This window comes from Paramisgurnus dabryanus, chromosome 3 (assembly GCF_030506205.2).
Source record: "Paramisgurnus dabryanus chromosome 3, PD_genome_1.1, whole genome shotgun sequence".
Taxonomy (NCBI): Eukaryota; Metazoa; Chordata; class Actinopteri; order Cypriniformes; family Cobitidae; genus Paramisgurnus; species Paramisgurnus dabryanus.
Window position 1 is genome coordinate 28,666,244 of NC_133339.1, and position 18,010 is coordinate 28,684,253.

Sequence of the window (18,010 nt, forward strand, 5' to 3'; positions counted from 1 at the left end):
GACTGAACATACAGAATTAAGTCTTCTTTAAATAGAGGGCATAAAACAGTCCAAAAAGCCTCCAAAGTCAGTCAGAACATCTCCAGGGCCATTTAGGAGACTTTCCTCAGCCAGTCCAAGCGGAGACTGTCTCGCTATGTCTCGGGTCTGCCTCTCACATCAACCCCGATCTGGTTTGATAAACAGAGGAATATAAACACACACACACACACATAAATAACATGTTTAATATAATAAAGTTTGACGGTGAAAGACTTTGTTCCCTAAATAACGTTAATGTTAGGCCAAATTTCCCTCAGACATCACACATAATTAAACACTATTGGGCGGTTTTATCGGACAGGGCTTTTCACTGACTAAAATAACTTACTGACATCTCTTAACATATGAGTGCTATTGTTTCATCTCAAAATGCACGCCAGTATTGTATTATATAAGGTTTGTTTGTAAAAATGTCCCAATTATAATAAAGACCGAGTTCTAAACTCTGTCCGGTAAACCAACCCTATAACGTTATCCAGGCTTTTTATCTTAACTAAAATAGCTCCACTTTACTTCGGTCACATAACATAACACACTTCTAATATATCTTTACAAAAATATAATTAGAAAAACGTCGAGTATTTGCGTCTTTGTCAATTAATATATTCTAAAATTAACATTTAATTACAAACACTTACCTGACGTGAACTTGAGGAAACGGCTGACTTGTGTCCTTCCTTGTGTGAATCAGTAAGTGATTCCAGCTGTTGCGTGCGGATTGATCTCAGATGAAATGACCTGTGATCCAGATCCTTCCGAGTTAAAACATTTTAAATTCAAAATACACAGACGCACGCGCATACATACATACATACATACATGTACACGCGCGAGCACGCACGCACACGGGTACACACACGGGTATATTTAGAAGTTTTAAGATTGTTATGATATTGGGACTATTTCTCCACTCGCACCTTCAGCTCTGAAGTTCAAATTCGCAGGCAGTACGCAGCCCAGTTATAACAAATGTGAAAGATATGAAATATCATTCAACAGCGATATCATTTAAGTGCAATCCTAAAATATGATTTAAAACATACCGGTAAACCTTTTATTATTAAGTATAAGAAATTAAAATGAATTAAATCGCATGTTTAAACGCCACAGAGATATCAGAGCCAGCAGTCGATTTCTGATGGGCTTGCCGAGGCGAGGCTGCGCTGGGCGGGGTGTGAGCGCTTAAGTGTCTGTGATTTTCTGGAGCTCATCTGGAGCTCCTCTCCGTCCGAAAGTGTCCGAGCACATTTTTAAATAGACGCTATCTATATTAACCGACCGCATATTTAAACTTAAAGCACATACATTCACGCCTGAACAACTCTTAAAATTACATTTTGTTACCAAATAACAGTAATATTATGAGCATTTTGTTGTCAGGAAACATAGCTGTCATAAGTCCACATATTGACCAGATTTGTCTTAATTAGTTCAGTCAACATAGCCATTCTGAATGTTGACTGAATTTGGAAATAACCATTCACTTAATGTTTTAAACACAGATTTATCTAGACTTAAAATAATATGTCTACTCAACTAAGCCCAAACAAGAAAATTGGTTCAACTTATATATTTTTGCCCTTCCAACATTTCATTAATTGGATTTTTTACAGTGTGGATGAATATTCTCATACCTGAACACATAACACCAGCATCATTACTGTGGCCACAGTTATGTGATCCTAGTCCATTGTGTTTGCACTGTTTTATGCTGCTCTCACTTCCAGAACATTCAACATCATCCAGCCAGATTGGGTTACTCCCTTGAGCAAAAAAAGCCCCACTGTTGGCACTAAGAGCTTTTCCACATCCCACCTGTCTGCACACCACAGCAGCATCATTAATGTCCCAAGAGTCATCACACACAGTTCCCCAACTGCCATCATGAAAGACCTCCACTCTACCAGAGCAGTGATTTTTACCATTGGCCAGTCTAACATCACCTCCTGAAAAACAAGAGAGGTAGAGGCAGTTCTATAAATGACATCGCCAAAATCTAGTATTGGTAGGACAGTCATTTTACTAGTGTATGTTTGGCAGCATAAGTAAAAGAAGCTTTATTTCTGAATAAAAAGCCAATTCTAGATTTCATTCTGATTTGCAGCTCGTTAATGTGGATGTCTGATACATTAAACATTTATATACCGCCAATACCATTATGATCAGATATTAACAAGTGTACCAACTGAAATTTCGCTGTTTACATATCACACCCCTTCTAATTTCACAGTTAAGAAGCCTTGCTCCTATCAATTTACAACATAAAAAAGCATAACCCAGCTTAAAAGAGGACATTCAGACAGAATACAATATTTAGACAAACATTTTATGGTCCTGCACCTTCCACAGATTATTTTTATATATAAGTATGTTTATATCACTTTATTGTTTGCTATCAGTCTATGAAAAGATTTTCAACCAGCATAACAAAAATGTTTCTCGAAAAAAATCAGCTATATCCTGCTTTTAACCAAGTGTAAATGCTATAATTTTCTATAGCAGTGTTTCTCAACTACAGACCTCCACCACCCAAGAATGTTTTGAACGTCTCCTTATATAAAACATCTCATCAGCTTTTTAGTGTTAATTAACTAAGTGCATCTGACATGTTTTCTTGTACATGAGAATTTTTTTATCAGGCTCTTAATGAATTATGCCAACAAATCTGTATTTTTCAATGACCAGAGGCCAGGATAAAATGGTTTTGAAGCAAAAGTCTTTGATGAACATATAACACATGCCCAGAGCATTTGGAAAATATCATGATCTCATTTTTGATGTAGGTGGCGTTTAGCGGCTTTTGCATTTGGGAACGAGGGTTAGATACGTAACCGAGACGTTCCCTTTCAGTCGGTCACTAAGACGTCACGTTGTGACCGACGAATTGGGAATCCCTACCAAAGCGCCACTGGAGCTGACTCTTCCAGTGTCTGCATAAAGCCCTCTGAATCCACTAAGGAGACAGATAATTTGGTCTTAAGGCAGAAGGCCAGTCACTACCTGTTCCTTTACCATAATAGTGACAGCGACTGGGAAGCGACCTACTGGAGCGGAGTAGGAACGCTGGGGAAGCCACCCCCCGGGCAGGGTTTACGGTGGTCGATAGTCAGCCATGGTTGATGTAATAGACAGTAATAACTATGGAGCAGAGCGGGCTCTGCTGGAGGGAAACGTGGGCTGGTAGGATTAAACCCAAGGAAAATACTCACAAAGGAACCCCACGTAGGGGACGCAATGTGGAGGCCCAAGCCTAACACGTAGGTTCACGAGGATGCAGCTAGTGAGAGGCCGACTGTTAGCCTGGCTCCGCCCTCCTATGTGCTTCCGCTTAATTTTAATTTAGCTTCAGCAGTAGGTCTGGGATTTCTCTATAGAGTTTCGTTTTCTCCTGCAAAAATCTGCAGGACCAATCAGCGAACAGATGGGGGTGGCTAAGAACGATGACGTTGAGGTCGTGCGTCAGTTTGAGTTGTAGTTCAGTAATGGCAGAGGAGAAAGACGTGAGAAAAACTATTCGGTCCGTTGTTGCAAAACTGCCGAATATACAGAAGTTAAAGCCGGAGCAAGAACCAGGTTTGCTAAGTTTTGTTTGTCTGATTATTCTTACTTGTTGTTTCCGGACGGTTTCGGTGCATGATATACGTCACGACCACACGTTAGCGATTGGCTTTGACAGATCCTGAGTGACTCTGGGCAGATCCAATAGTTTTAAACTTCAACAATGGACCCTCCTTAACGGAAGAAACGCTTTGCAATGGAGCGTGGCCAGACTCTCTGTACAAATGAAATGAATGTACGAGAGTCTGGTTGGACCAGGCTAGCTGACTGTCAGGATCCTGCCAGATCCTTGTTTGTATTTAGATCTAGTCAGCATGCCAGGGTTCTGACAGTACAATGTTCTATGTGGGAGATGCGTGGTTTAAGTATTGGTTTATTCTGACCATGCATTCCCGGGTCTCGTCACTTTTTCCCCGATCCCTTACTTGTGATTCTTTTCAGGTGTATGTAATTATTTTGTCCCTATTTAAGAGTCCTTGTGTTTGTCGTCCAGCACGGGTTCGTTTGTGTTACTACGCTGTTTCATGCCAGTCGTTGTTTCCAGTGTGTTCCAGTTCAAGTTAAATGTAGTGTGTTCTAGTTAAAGTTTAGTGTTTTGTAATATAATATATTATGTTTAGTGTAGTTCTGTGTTAATTAGAGTTTGTTCTGTTTGTTTGCCTCCTTGTGGGTTTTTGTTTCTGTTATTTAATAAATTCCTGTTTTCTGAAATACGTGTCAGCACTTGGGTTCATCCACGTCCAAATCCATGACACTGACAGCTGATGCTCCGCGACATCAGCTGCCAAGGCAGCGGAGGAGGGTCAAATCAAACATTTAAGCATCTTTGACTCATGTGGCCTTCCATACTGGTACTACAGTGTAGCATCAGTCGGAGGCTGCCAGCCGACATGCGAGCCGGTGCTCATTGTGCCCCCAGATGAGGCGACAACACAAGAGGAGACCGGCTCGATACGAACACTGTAAAATCTAATGAATGTATTAGGTGTCACCCAACCAGCAGCTCTGTAGATGTCTGTCAGTGAGGAACCACGAGCAAGTGCCCACGATGAGGCAACACTTCTAGTGGAGTGTGCTCTCAAATTAAATGGACATGGGGTTCCCTGCAGTTTATAACCAAGGGAAATAGTGTCTACAATTCAATGAGACATCCTCTGCTTGGTGACAGCTTTCCCTCTCTGCTGACCACCGTAACAGACAAAGAGCTGATCTGAGGTCCTAAGGCTTTGTGTTCGATCCACGTAGAGGCGCAGCGTGCGTACGGGCATAACAATGCCATGGTTGGGTCTGCCTCCTCCGGGGGCAGCGCTTGCAAGCTCACCACCTGATCTCTGAAAGGAGTGGTGGGAACTTTGGGCATGTAGCCTGGCCTGGGTCTCAATGTTATGTTACACTAGAGACAGCAGGTCCAAACTAAAAGCAGAACTCGTCGACTGAGGCTATGTTTACATTAATGCGTTTATCCTTTAAAACGCGTTACTTTTGCTACGTTTACGCCTTTCATCTACACTACATCACCGTTTTTGACCCTCATAAACGAATTCGTTCGCAAACGTTGAAGACCCTGTTTTAGTTTGAGAACTCAGACGTTGCTCTGAGTGTAAATGAACTAAGACGGAGTCTTATGTAAACGAACAGCTGATGTTAACCTGACAACGCATCATTTTCAAAGTAAAAATTATTTTATTCATGTAAATGTTGGTTTGCAACGGAGGTTTTGCCAAAAATAGTAAACATCTACCAACCAGCTATTATAAACGCTATCGGATTGTTTTAACATGTATCCTTATAGATAATGTCTGTTTTATATTAATGTTTGAGTATTGTTGGGTTTAATGTGTTTATGTTTTGTTTAAATTTAGTTAGCTTACGAAAGATAGACTGTAATTTTAAACGCCATATAGGGCATTGTAAAGGCCAATATGAAGGGAGAATTGTAATGGGTCAGACATTATTTCCGAGTTTAATTTAAGTTTTGTTTGCTACTTTAAAATGAATTTCGTTTCAGATAATTTGTCTCGTAATTTTTATCGATGTTTTGTTGATAAGTTTTGTGAATATAAATTAATAAAAACAATAAACTCAACGTCATTAATATATAATGCTCGTTTAGGCGCTTGCGCTTTTAGCTATTCTGTGTTGCTAGCGGAGGACGTGCACGGACCTCGCACAGTTTTAAAAATTAATGCAATAAGCATTTCTGGTAGGCTAAAGCAATACTTCACCTCTTACTATGTTTGATTGAAGTTTGCATTTGCTAAAATTTATTTTTGCTTCAAGTTCGCTACTGTTAGTACTGTTCACTTGAATGCTTTCTTTTTAAATCATAAAGACCTTTATGTTTAGTTATAAAATCAAAATTAACCTATTAATCATATTAATATGTTGTAGGGGGGAGATAGAACAGTATAAGACTTTCCCAAACACATTTTTATAGGTTCAAAAATAGTGTCTGTTATAGTTGCCAGCAAAGGACCCAGGTATGACTTTTTGTCAATATCGCACACCCCTAGGCTGCGTAAACGCCCAAAGGTAAGCTATTATTAGAGTAATAAGTTATTTTACACTTTTATGCGCATGCCCCGTTACATGATTGGTCATGTTTCATGGGTTTATGGTGGTGTATAGTGTGGATGAAGATTCTTTTTTAAATGCCAGTATAAACGAGGATCGTTTTCATTTTAAAATGCCGTTTTAAAACGCAAATGCTCTAATGTAAACATGGCCTGAGAATGCATTAAGGTCCCCTACCCTCTTAAGCGAAGCCAGCGCGAGCAGGGTCAGAGTTTTCATTGTGAGAAATTTCAGACTCACAGACTGCAGCGGCTCGAAAGGGGCAGCCTGCAGGACTTTCAGCACCATGGACAGGTCCCAAGGAGGAATAGAGGGAGGGCGTGAAGGGTTCAGTGAGCGGATATCGCAGCATTATCAACTTTAATGGTGGAGGGCAGGGGTGGGGAACCCTGGTCCTAGAGGGCCATTGTCCTGCAGAGTTTAGTTCCAACCCTAATCAAACACACCTGAAAAATCTTCAGAATAGTCTTCAGAATTACTTGGAAATGAAATTCAGGTGTGTTTGGTTAGGGTTGGAACTAAACTTTGCAGGACAGTGGCCCTCCAGGACCCAGGGTTCCCCACTCCTGGTGGAGGGTGACAGCCTACTGTCCAACCGATACTGAAGATACGAGTGTCGTGCTTTCGTCGATTTAGTGGGGCATTCGTCGACTGGGGAACACCAGTCGACGAACAGGTTCCATTTTAGCACGTAAGCGTGTCTGGTAGACGGCGCTCTTGCTGCAGCAATGGTTTTAGCGCAGCGCTGCAGCGTGGGTGCCATAATGTGCCCTCTCCTTGAGAAAGAAGGTCCTTCCTCAGGGGAAGCCGCCAGGGAGGGGCTGTCGCGAGGAGCATGAGTTCGGGAAACCAGTTCCTGGTGGGCCAATAAGGAGCAACCAGTAAAAGTTTCTCTCCGTCCTCCCTGACTTTGCACAGAGTCTGTGCGATAAGGCTCACTGGGGGAAATGTGTATTTGCGCGCACCCCGCGGCCAGCTGTGTGCCAGCGCATCCACGCCGAGGTTGCCCTCGGTTAGTGAATAAAACAGGTGACAATGGGTTGTGTCTGGAGATGCAAACAGATCTATTTGCGCTCTGCCGAAACGTTTCCAAATCAGCAAAACCGTTTGGGGTGGAGTTGACATTCGCTGGGGCGCTGCGTGACACTGTTTGTTGGCTCTGAATTATCAACACAAGGTAAGTATTTCGGATGACTGAGGCGTTTCTCTCCTTGGGGCGCTGTGTGACACTGCTTGATGGCTCTGAAATATCCACACAAGGTAAGTATTTTCAGCGGTGACTGGGGTTTTTAATCTCACTTAGGCAACGTGTATTACAAGCAGGCAGCTCTCAGCTATAACAAGAGGTAAGTACTTTCGCTGGTGACTAGGACTTTACTTTCCCAGGGACGACGTGTAACACTAGCAGACAGCTATTAGCTATAACGGGAGGTAGGTACTTTCGCTGGTGACTGGGGCTTTACTCTCACAGGGACGATGTGTAATACTGGCAGATAGCTCTTAGCTATGACAGGAGGGAAGTACTCTCGCTGGTGGCTGGGGCTTTACTCTTACAGGGTCGACGTGTAACACTGGCAGATAGTTCTTAGCTATAACGGGAAGTAGAAAGGAAGTTACAGAGCTTTAGCGGTGGTAAGTATCCTAAGGTTGGCCTACTCAGAGGCTCCAATGTAACCGGCGAAGCCGGGGACTGCTGCGGTGGGCCGAACGCTTCCCTCTCCTCTCCTCCAGCTCTGAAGGGATCAGAGATCTAGACAGGGGTGAACTTTGAAGGGCTACACAACAGACGTAGTTACTCACACTGCTAATATCTTCTTTCCACAGTCAACTTTCCTTCTTACAGACAGCTTTCACTTCACTCACAAAAGGTCTTACTTGCCTTGCCGTTCTCTCCACCGCCTCTCTGAGGCCAGGAGGTTCTTCCCAAAGTCAGCCCGGGGTGTCGATACTGAGCTCCGATTCAGATTGTCCTTAGCAGGGGGGTCAGATAGGGCATGTAATTTAGATGTTGCTTCACAGAATACAACATCCACTCGCTCTCCCAAAACTCCTTCAGCTTAGAGGTGGTCACTGACAACACAAGCACAGCACTGCAAACCTCTTCACGTGTGCACACTCACGACAAGGACATGGACATACCCACTGCACTCCACACACTTCAGTGATTTAGGGTCACCAACCAACAACTGACTAGAATTCGTCCTGGGATTTACTGGGCGCCATCTTCGATGCAGATAGAAATGCAATCGTCGCCGTACTGGCTCCCCCGCTCCTTCCTTTGTTCTGCGGGTTTCTGGCTCTCCCACAACACTCTTTCACAGTGGGGCCGTCTTCCTACGACAACTAGACTCAGAATATTCGCCCCGTGATTCACACGCCCATCAGATATGACTTCCACAAGTTATACAATGGTACTCACAAACAGATGCTAACACTCTCCTCTCTGTGTCTTTCTATTTCTGTTGGCCTGTTGAAATCCTCCTTCCTGCGTGTTCCTGCTGCCAGAACTCCTCTCCCAGCGACACTTCCGGTGAGTATTCCTATTGCACACACTTAGCACGGATCATTCAATTTAAATGCTTGAGCACACACATCCTGGTTGCATAAAGTAAATACTCAGCCAATTCCTGTTTTCCTATATCCTCCTTCACCCAGTCACTCGTAAATCCTCTGTCTCTTCGACGCTGCACTCGCTCCCACGCTCTACTTCCTTTCACCAGGTCGGCTCGAATAAACTGCACTTTTTCCGTGGTGCTCCTTTAACAAAACAACTACAACTCCTTCCTTTCGCCTCCTTCGGCCCCGCACTCTTTCCGCTCGCTTCCCAGCGATCGCTGGATCAACGGAGCCTTCAGACTCTTCAAAAGGTGGGTGTGTTTTGATCCGCCCTTGGCGGAAAGGAGCTCGCCCCGAAATCAACCGCCTCTTCCTGTGTTTCTAAGGATCTATTTATGTGTCTCATCTTCATCACATTGTCCAATCACAGGTTGCCACACTCATCTCCACACCTGTTGCTCGTAAAGCCCAGATTTGTGTTGCCATGGAGAAGCAGGAAGTGACTGGGGTTTGGAGATTTCGGTCCGGGCGGAACCAATCTCCATCACTTTATTTCCGCCCTATAAAGTCACTCCGTGACATAAGCAACAGTCGGTTGCAAAATGTCGGTGCAAACTAATACATCTTTTCCTCCCAGCTCGGAGATGAGACGCACGAGTTCCAGATATACAGCTCACAGCTCGCGGCAGTTGATATGCCAGTGCAGTTGGGGTGCTGTCCACACCCCCGAGACTGCAAGCCCGTCATACGTGGCTCCCCACCCTGTGTTGGAGGCATCTGTGTGTACTACAGCATGCCAGGAGACCTGTCTAAGGGGCACACCTGCCCTCAAAAACGCTGGGTCTGACCACAAGGTGAAAGTGAGAGGACACGCAGGTGTAATAGTTACACGGTGTATGCTGGTGCGCCACGCTCTCTTCAGGACTCGCTCGTGAAGCCAACCCTGAACCAGTCTCATATGGAGCAGCCCGAGCGGTGTCAAAGCCGCTGCTGCAGCCATATGCCCCAGGAGCTTCTGAAATTGTTTCAGCGGGACCGCGCTCTTGCCTCAAAACTTATTGAGGCAAGTCAGGATTGACTGGACACGCGCTTCTGTTAGACGTGCCGATAAATCAATAGAGTCCAGTTCCATTCTGTGAAAAGAGATCCTCTGCACAGGGCAAAGTTTGCTCTTTTCCCAGTGGACCCGAAGACCCAAATGAGCGAGATGCCGAAGCATTAAGTCTCTGTGTTCGCACAGCGTCTGCCGAGATTGAGCTATTATAAGCCAATCGCCGAGATAAGCCAGAATGAGCACAACGCTCTCTCTCAGGGGTTTTAACACCGCTTCCACTACTTTCGTGAATATACGGGGGAGAGAGAAACAGCCCGAATGGTAAAACTTTGTACTGATATGCCCTCCCCTTGAATGCAAAGCGGAGAAACGGTCTGTGGCGAGGGAGAATGGACACATGAAAGTATACGTCTTTCAGGTCTATGGCTGCAAACCAATCTTGGGGGCAAAAACATTGAAATATGTGTTTAGGCGTTATCATCCTGAATAATCTCCTTTGGAGAGTCCGATTCAGTACATGTAAATCCAAGATCGGTCGCCTTTTATGGGTACTATGTAAAACCCTGACATCATCTCGGTTGGAGGGACCGGCTCTATCGCGTCCTTCGCCAGCAGGACATCGACTTCTGCATGCAGTACATGTGCATCGGACGCTTTCACCATGGTGAGGCAGCACACACATCTACAGTGTGTGGTGTGACACTGACCTGAGACCGCTGAAGGGTGCGATGTCGTCTGGCCTCCGAGACGAAGTGTCCAGACTCAGAAAAAACTCAGAAAAACACCCGCTGGCGACAGAGGAGGAGGGTGAGCTGGTGTGTTCCCGGTCACTGCTCTCTCGATCCTCAGGAGACCTGGAGAAGGAAGAGGAATGCACTCTTTTTGTGGTTTTGTGGGTGCCGGCTAAGAAGCCGGTGGAACAGAAACAAAACAAAACCAAGGATTCTCCACCTGGCCCTCCTCCAGGGGAGGGAGCGGTGCATTCACCAGGTCGCCCGTCTCAGGGCCGCTTGGACTTCCGTTTACCTCCACGGGTAGCGGGCGTGATGGGCTGTCGACGACTGGTTCCCCTGCGCTGCCGAGATGTGGTGCAAGGAAGGAGAGCTCCGAGAAGGCAGGAGAGTCGTGGCCTCCCTCATGCAGATCCTTTAAAGCCTTAGCTTGGTGGACCTGCAGCAGTGCCATGGTATGCAGTGCGGACGTCGCCTCTCCGCAGGCCTGGAACGAAGTCGCAGTGAGAGTGGACGACTGCTTACAAGCCCTGCGACCCTTATCTGCTGTGGTACTGCTTGTCCAACCAACTTCAGCAATCATTCCCAGAAGAGCAGAGTAGTAGCTTCTCAGTAGCAGATACTGCCGGTTTTCGAAGCGAAAAAGCTGATTTGGTATTTTGTACCTGCTGCTTATATACTCACCTGGCGAGGCGGCCCCAGATTATGCAAATACCTGCATGCCAAGTTCATTGGCATTTTAATAGTGACTCGAAGTAGATTGGTCTCTCTAAGCGAGTTCCCAATTCGTTGGTCACAACGTGACGTCGTAGTGACCGACTGAAAGGGAACATAGAATTGTTTGCTATTTTTACTAGGTCTTACTAAGAATTTGATCAGCAATTATAGTATGTGCTGGGGAGAAAATGTATGTTGTCAGTAAGCTACAAAAAATTGGGATTAAATGGATGAATGTATGTATTCTCATACCTGAACATATAACACCAGCATCTTCATTGTGTTTACAGTTATGTGATTTATTGTGTTTGCACTGTATTAGGCTGCTCTCACTTCCAGAACATGCAACATCATCCAGCAAGATTGGGTCACTACCCTGGCCAAAATAAGCCCCACTGTCTGCAGTAACTGCTTTTCCACATCCCAATTGTCTGCACACCACAGCAGCATCATTGATGTCCCAAGAGTCATCACACACAGTTCCCCAACGGCCATCATGAAAGACCTCAACTCTACCAGAGCAGCGATTACCACCATTGACCAGTCTAACATCACCTCCTGAAAAACACGACAACTTCATTATAATTCAATCCATGCCAAACTCTTACATTGTGCTATCGCGATTGGTACCGTGCAAGTGATTTGAGAAATCAAACAGTTTAGCCAGTCTGTTCTCCAATTGCTCTTACAATACTTAGATGTCATTCAGTACACATGCTGGTCTGAGCAGCACCAAGTAAATATTTGTATGTGAACCGGAAAAAACTGGGTTTAGAAAATTGTAATTGGTGCATCTCTAGTATAAAAGCCTGACACAAAACGTTATCTTTGACAGAAACAGTTGAGTTTGGTAGCTCTGTCAGAGAGGATGAGACAGAGACAAGATAAATCCAGCTGCAGTCAGGTGACAGAGAGAGTGATGCGGGAGGGGGTTGTTGCCCCGTAGCAAAAGGACAGAGTCAAGCCACCAATGAGAGAGAAGAGAGAGTCACATTTGTGGGGGAGGGGCCCGCTGTAAAAGTAAAAAGTAGCAGTAAAAAGTATAGGGGGCCCTCTAAGATTATCTTGTCCCGGGCCCAGGCAAGACTGTCAGCTGGCCTGAACACACTCACCTACAGTGATTTCAATAGTGTTACTCCTGGAAGACTTGATAGTGTCATTCCTGTAAGAGTAACCACAGCTGTACTGATCCTGATGTGAGACGTCTACAGTCAGACTGAAAGTCACACTAGATACACTTGTTTGAGAGGATATTGTGGATGATCTGTTTCTGAACAGGTGGAATTCAGCATTTTCCCGACATCTTGGATTAGGTGTTGTGCATCTAAACTGAATGTTTTCTCCAGGAGACACAACTGAATGTGAGACAACGGTAAGCGTGGGTATTTGCAGATCACCTGCAAAATATGAGTTTTTATTTAGCATGAAGCTCTCAGGAATTTTGTAACATTAAATTCCACACTAATGAAGTATACTAAGGCAAAATTTCAGTAACTATAAGGTTTGAGTCACAAGTCCGAAATAAGTCTAAGTTAAATTTAACCCTCTGGGGTCTAAGGGGTTTTTAGGGCCCTGGGGAAGTTTTGACATGTACTGACATTTGTGCTTTTTTCAGTTGCTTAAACACATATTAATGGCAAAAGTCTAATAACACTGTGTTCAGAACAAACTGGGCTAAAATATTATATGATCAACATGTATGTACACGTTTGTATTTTTGAGAGAAAAATGTTTATGCGTGGTTTTTGAAAAAGCAAAATTTTAAGTTAGTGATATAAGTCCACAAAACTCATTCTAAACATGTTTTCCCAAGACTTTTTAAAACAGGATCTAGTAGTCTATAGTTTTTTCTTCAAATGATGTGAAAATCATTCAGCCTACTCATTCACATAAAACAATATATTGATGTACAATTTCTAAGACACTCTTGCTTGGTAAAAAGCTGTATGCATGGAGGCTGGAAAGCTCCTGAATAATCAGTGATTGACAGCTGAGAAACAAAAGAGTTGCATTATGAGCCAGATAATGAGCCTTGTAGGAATATTCAACAGGAATGTAACTTTCTCTTAATAAAACCATGATGAGGTTTACTTGGGAATTTATAACAAAAATTTTCAATAGAATGTAAATACACACACATTATCAATGTTTGTTTACATCCGCCATTACTCCCTCACGTGTTGCTCATGAAAGCAGTACAATGTGTGCACACGTGAATGATCCTGTGTATAATAAACTTGCTGTGCGGAGATATAAGTTAGACGCAACTAAATAAGGATTGTACTGTTTGCAATCGCGTATTTTATAAGAATACCAAAAAGCGCGTAGAATTTCCTGACTCGTGTGTTTGTGTATGTGCGTGCCGGTCGCGTCATCTGTATGACGGAAGAACAAACAGAAAACACTCGCGTCTGGAGATACTGACACACATACGCAAATAAATAAGGATTTAAATGTCATGTTTGGTGCACTCGAATGAAACAACAAGGAATGGAGAGACTGGATTGTGTATTGCGAATCCATTGACTGCAGGAGGCACAAGCTATGCATATGGATGTTTCTGCTCGTTCACTTCAATGGCGCGGGGGTGCGGCGATCTCATCTCATTACAGATAAACAGGTTACAGGAGAACGACGGTACCTCTCCTCGTTCTCATACAGTTTACACCGAATGACAATATCTGTTTTCGATCTCGCTTACATCATTTAAAAGGAGACATTCCAAGCACTTTGTAGAAATTTTCTTTTGTTTCTATGACAGGTATTCGTTAAGTTACAATTTATTTTTTTGATGCGTTTCTGAAAGGACTTCACTGAGGGAGAGAGAACAAAACGTGCATCATGTTTATTTTCTTAATTTTGCGAAAAGCACAACATTCTGTTTTTATTTGTAGTGGACATAAAAAACTAGACACTTTAACGATTTAAATGATGTATAAATCATATCTGTATGTCCAAAATCATGAGTAATCTAAGTCTCTTTGCGGAGTGATTGAAAAATAAAGAGTTTGCGGCACCCACGCCGCAGTTGACCCCAGAGTGTTAATAATTATGGCAAAGGTAACAAACAAAAAAAGTCAAATTACTAAGTGTAAGCAGTAATGGCGATTGAATGTTCAAAAGCTTTCATAGCCAAGGCCTACAGTATGTCTGTGATAAAACTGTGGTTCTTTTCTCTAAAAAATATTCACTGGAGTACAAAAATAGTGCCATCTAACTGTAGTCCCTCTATTTTCCCAAATTATTTGACTTACCTGTACAAACAACACCAGCATCTTGATTATGACCACAGCTACGTTCTCTATCTTCTAAGCACTTCAAAAGGGTGGTCTCATTTCCAACACATCCAACATTATTTGTCCAACTCACTCCACTTCCCTGACCAAATGCTGCGCTGTGAGGGGCGCTGATGGCTCTGCCACAGTTTAACTGTTTGCACACAACATCAGCATCTCTTATGTCCCAGCTCTCATCACACACAGTTCCCCACCGGCCGTTGGAAAGGAGCTCCACTCTTCCACAGCAGGAATCAGAGCCACTGACCAATCTTAACAAGTCTGATGCATGAGATGAATGTAAACTTGTGTCAAGCTTAAAATGTATTTAATTGGTTTATGAGATGCAGTTAACATATTTCTTGTATATTTTTGCAACTTTTTATTCAGTCTTTAAAAGTATCTGTATGTGAGAATCTTATTTACAGTTTTACTTGAAACATTTAAAACTTTAAAATGAAAGAAAAAGACTGTTTGTTTTATTGGGCTATCCACTGAGTAAAGTGTGGGCACTTAGGATTAAATGGATGAATATTCTCATACCTGAACACATAACACCAGCATCTTCATTGTGTTTACAGTTATGTGATCCTAGTCCCCTGTGTTTGCACTGTTTTATGGTGCTCTCACTTCCAGAACATTCAACATCATCCAGCAAGATCTTGTCACTCCCCTGACCAAAAAAAGCCCAACTGTTGGCCCTAAGAGCTTTTCCACATCCCACCTGTCTGCACACCACAGTAGCATCATTAATGCCCCAAGAGTCATCACACACAGTTCCCCAACTGCCATTATGAAAGACCTCAACTCTACCAGAGCAGCGATTACTGCCATTGACCAGTCTAACATCACCTCCTGAAAAACAAGACAACTTTATTATAATTTAAAACATGTCAAACTCCATCATGACATACTAGTAAAAAATAATTTTGAGGAATGTTTTAATAAATAGAACAAACCAAAATGTTGAATGCTCACTCAATTAACAAAAATATTTTTTTCCATTCTCTTCCATTAGGTACTTGGTATATTCTAATATTGAAACAATCACAGAAATCATCTTACAACAGCATTCATGTCTTTATTATATATTTTTTTTATTTAACTTTTATTTAGCCAGGTAAGCATGTAGAGAACACTTTCTCAATTAAAATGGTGACGAATCTGGGGAACGTAGCTCCAGAATAAAACATAGTTGTCCAAAAGCTCTGAAAATCACCCATCACAATCCTCTTGATGCCCCAGACCCCTAGACCATGTTGTTTGCCATTCGAGCTCCGTTACGGCAACTTTTTTCTGAAGGTCCCAGGGGTCTGTGCTTCGGGGGCCCGTCTGCCTCGCAGTGCGATCACAAAACGCCTAGGGTTAGGGTTGGCAAGTAGGGTTACGAAAGGTTCTCGGTGGGCAGACTGCTGGATTCCTTAGCAGGGCCAGAGGCGTCATGCCCATTCAAACTGAGGGGGCACCTGCCCCCTTGGTTTTTTTGAGCCAATGGATTTTTCATCCAACCTCAAAATCAAATAAGCGTCCATTAATCTGTTATTTGACTTTTAATCTGTTAATATGCACAATATTATACATTCTGTGCTGCATCCTTGTCACTTTTCGGAGATTTTCGCCGTTTTGATAGTGTTTTGATCATGTTACATTACTTTTATTCTGGCGGCAGCTGGCGCTGCAGTCAGAGCGCAGTCGCAGACGTCATCAGTGTCTGGGCGCGCTCACGAGCTCTCTGAAGTTGCTGGCTTGCTGCTGCATTTGGCTATCTGAGGAATTAAAACGTGTTAGAAACGCTCACAACATTTCCAAACCCCAGTACGGTAATGTGCAGTTAACCTTCTCTGTGTAGAAAATGTATGGTTTTAAATGTGACCGTCTCAACGTTATATTAGCAGAGATTCATCTTCTTGGCACAACGCCAAAGTTCGCCAAAGTTCACGCGGGCGCGGAATCTCACATGCTCACATGAGGTAAAATTTAATGCAAAAATCCGTTCCTCTAATAATTTTATCTAAACATATTTTTTAAAATCATTATTGAACATTAAAATCAATCACGTGGCTATAGCTTATGTCATTTTCGTTGTTTATATACTTTATGGATTTAAAATTACATTAATTTTATATGATAATGTAGTTGTTGTGCAAAATGCATTAATGACACAATTAAACAAGCCATTAAGACTTTAATAAAACATGCCGTTTCAGATGTGAATATGATGCAAATGTGTCATTATTCCGATTGAATAGTATATGATATGAAAGTAGTCATCACTTTTATTTTGGAGGTTTTTGCATGAAAGCAGGGGTTTTCAGATTGTTAGAAATGTAAGTGCCATGGAAAAGACTGAAAGCTCTATAATATTTTGTTTGATGTCTGTGTATGCACAAATTTCTGTGAGCTGTTGACACTGTGCCCCCTTAAAAAAAATTGGTGCATGACGCCCCTGAGCAGGGCCATCGGCAATGTGATACTACGTGCGCGTCGGGGCCGTGCGCCTTTACGGGGCCGTGTGACGGCACTGACACTTCTCGTCAAACCAATGTTATTTTTCGTACCGGGTTCGTGTCATCTCTTCTCCACAACCCCGAGACGTGCAGGTCAGGGGGGTCATCCCACACGAATAATGGGCAAATGTACAAATAGTGGGCCCGTGTCATGGGGTGGGTCGGGGGGGATTTGGTGGGGTCAGGGGGGTCATCCCGCACAAATAATGGGCAAATGTACAAATAGTGGGTCCGTGTCATTGGGGGGCATGTCCGGGGGAGTGTCCGAGTGTCGGAAGGGGTTGGACATTAAATCCGCACAAATAATGGGCAAATGGACAAATAATGGTCCCGTGTACGGGGGGGGTCTCCGGGGGTAGTGGGGGGCACCCCCATGACTCGAGGGCACCCCCAGAGGCGTACGTACGGCCACTATGAATATGGTCAGGGAGGGGAGCAAGGTAATGGACAAGTGACGTTCGGTCATTAGATTAATGGGGCCACGGCTGACAATTAAGGTGTACGATCCCTGGCCCCCACGATCATGACAATGTCAGATTATGCGAATGGAGTTTTTGACACCAACCCACGGGGTTCCCTTACAACATAAAAATGTGTAACCCAGCTAAGAAGAGGAAATTCAGACAGAATACAATATTTGGACAAACATTTTATGGTCCTGCACCTTCCACAGATTATTTTTATATATAAATATGTTTATATCACTTTATTGTTTGCTATCAGTCTATGAAAAGACTTTCAACCAGCATAACAAAAATGTTTCTCGAAAAAATCACCTATACCCTGCTTTTAACCAAGTGTAAATACTATAATTTTCTACAGCGGTGTTTCTCAACTCCAGACCTCCACCCCCGAGAATGTTTATAAACGTCTCCTTATATAAAACATCTCATCAGCTTTTTAGTGTTAATTAGAGAGATATTATTATTAGATCTTATTTTTGATGTAGGTGGCGTTTAGCGGCTTTTGCATCTAAGCTCCTCATTTCAAACATTC

The 18,010-nt window shown here is 43.2% G+C and overlaps 1 protein-coding gene across 6 annotated transcripts in view; it reads right to left on the bottom strand.

Moving 5' to 3' along the window:
* The window catches only part of LOC135767225 (scavenger receptor cysteine-rich domain-containing protein DMBT1-like), a 140,903-nt gene that overhangs the window by 34,230 nt on the left and 88,663 nt on the right, over nt 1-18,010 (bottom strand). For 3 of the 6 annotated variants that reach the window (XM_073813976.1, XM_073813977.1, XM_073813978.1), the window contains exons 4-8: nt 15,051-15,362; nt 14,487-14,789; nt 12,345-12,629; nt 11,485-11,790; nt 1,677-1,988 (exon numbers count right to left, since the gene is read on the bottom strand). In XM_073813976.1, the coding sequence (XP_073670077.1) occupies nt 1,677-1,988; nt 11,485-11,790; nt 12,345-12,629; nt 14,487-14,789; nt 15,051-15,362 (1,518 nt within the window). The remainder of the gene's footprint in view (nt 1-1,676; nt 1,989-11,484; nt 11,791-12,344; nt 12,630-14,486; nt 14,790-15,050; nt 15,363-18,010) is intronic. The other 3 variants (XM_073813979.1, XM_073813980.1, XM_073813981.1) reach the window with 3 other exon arrangements.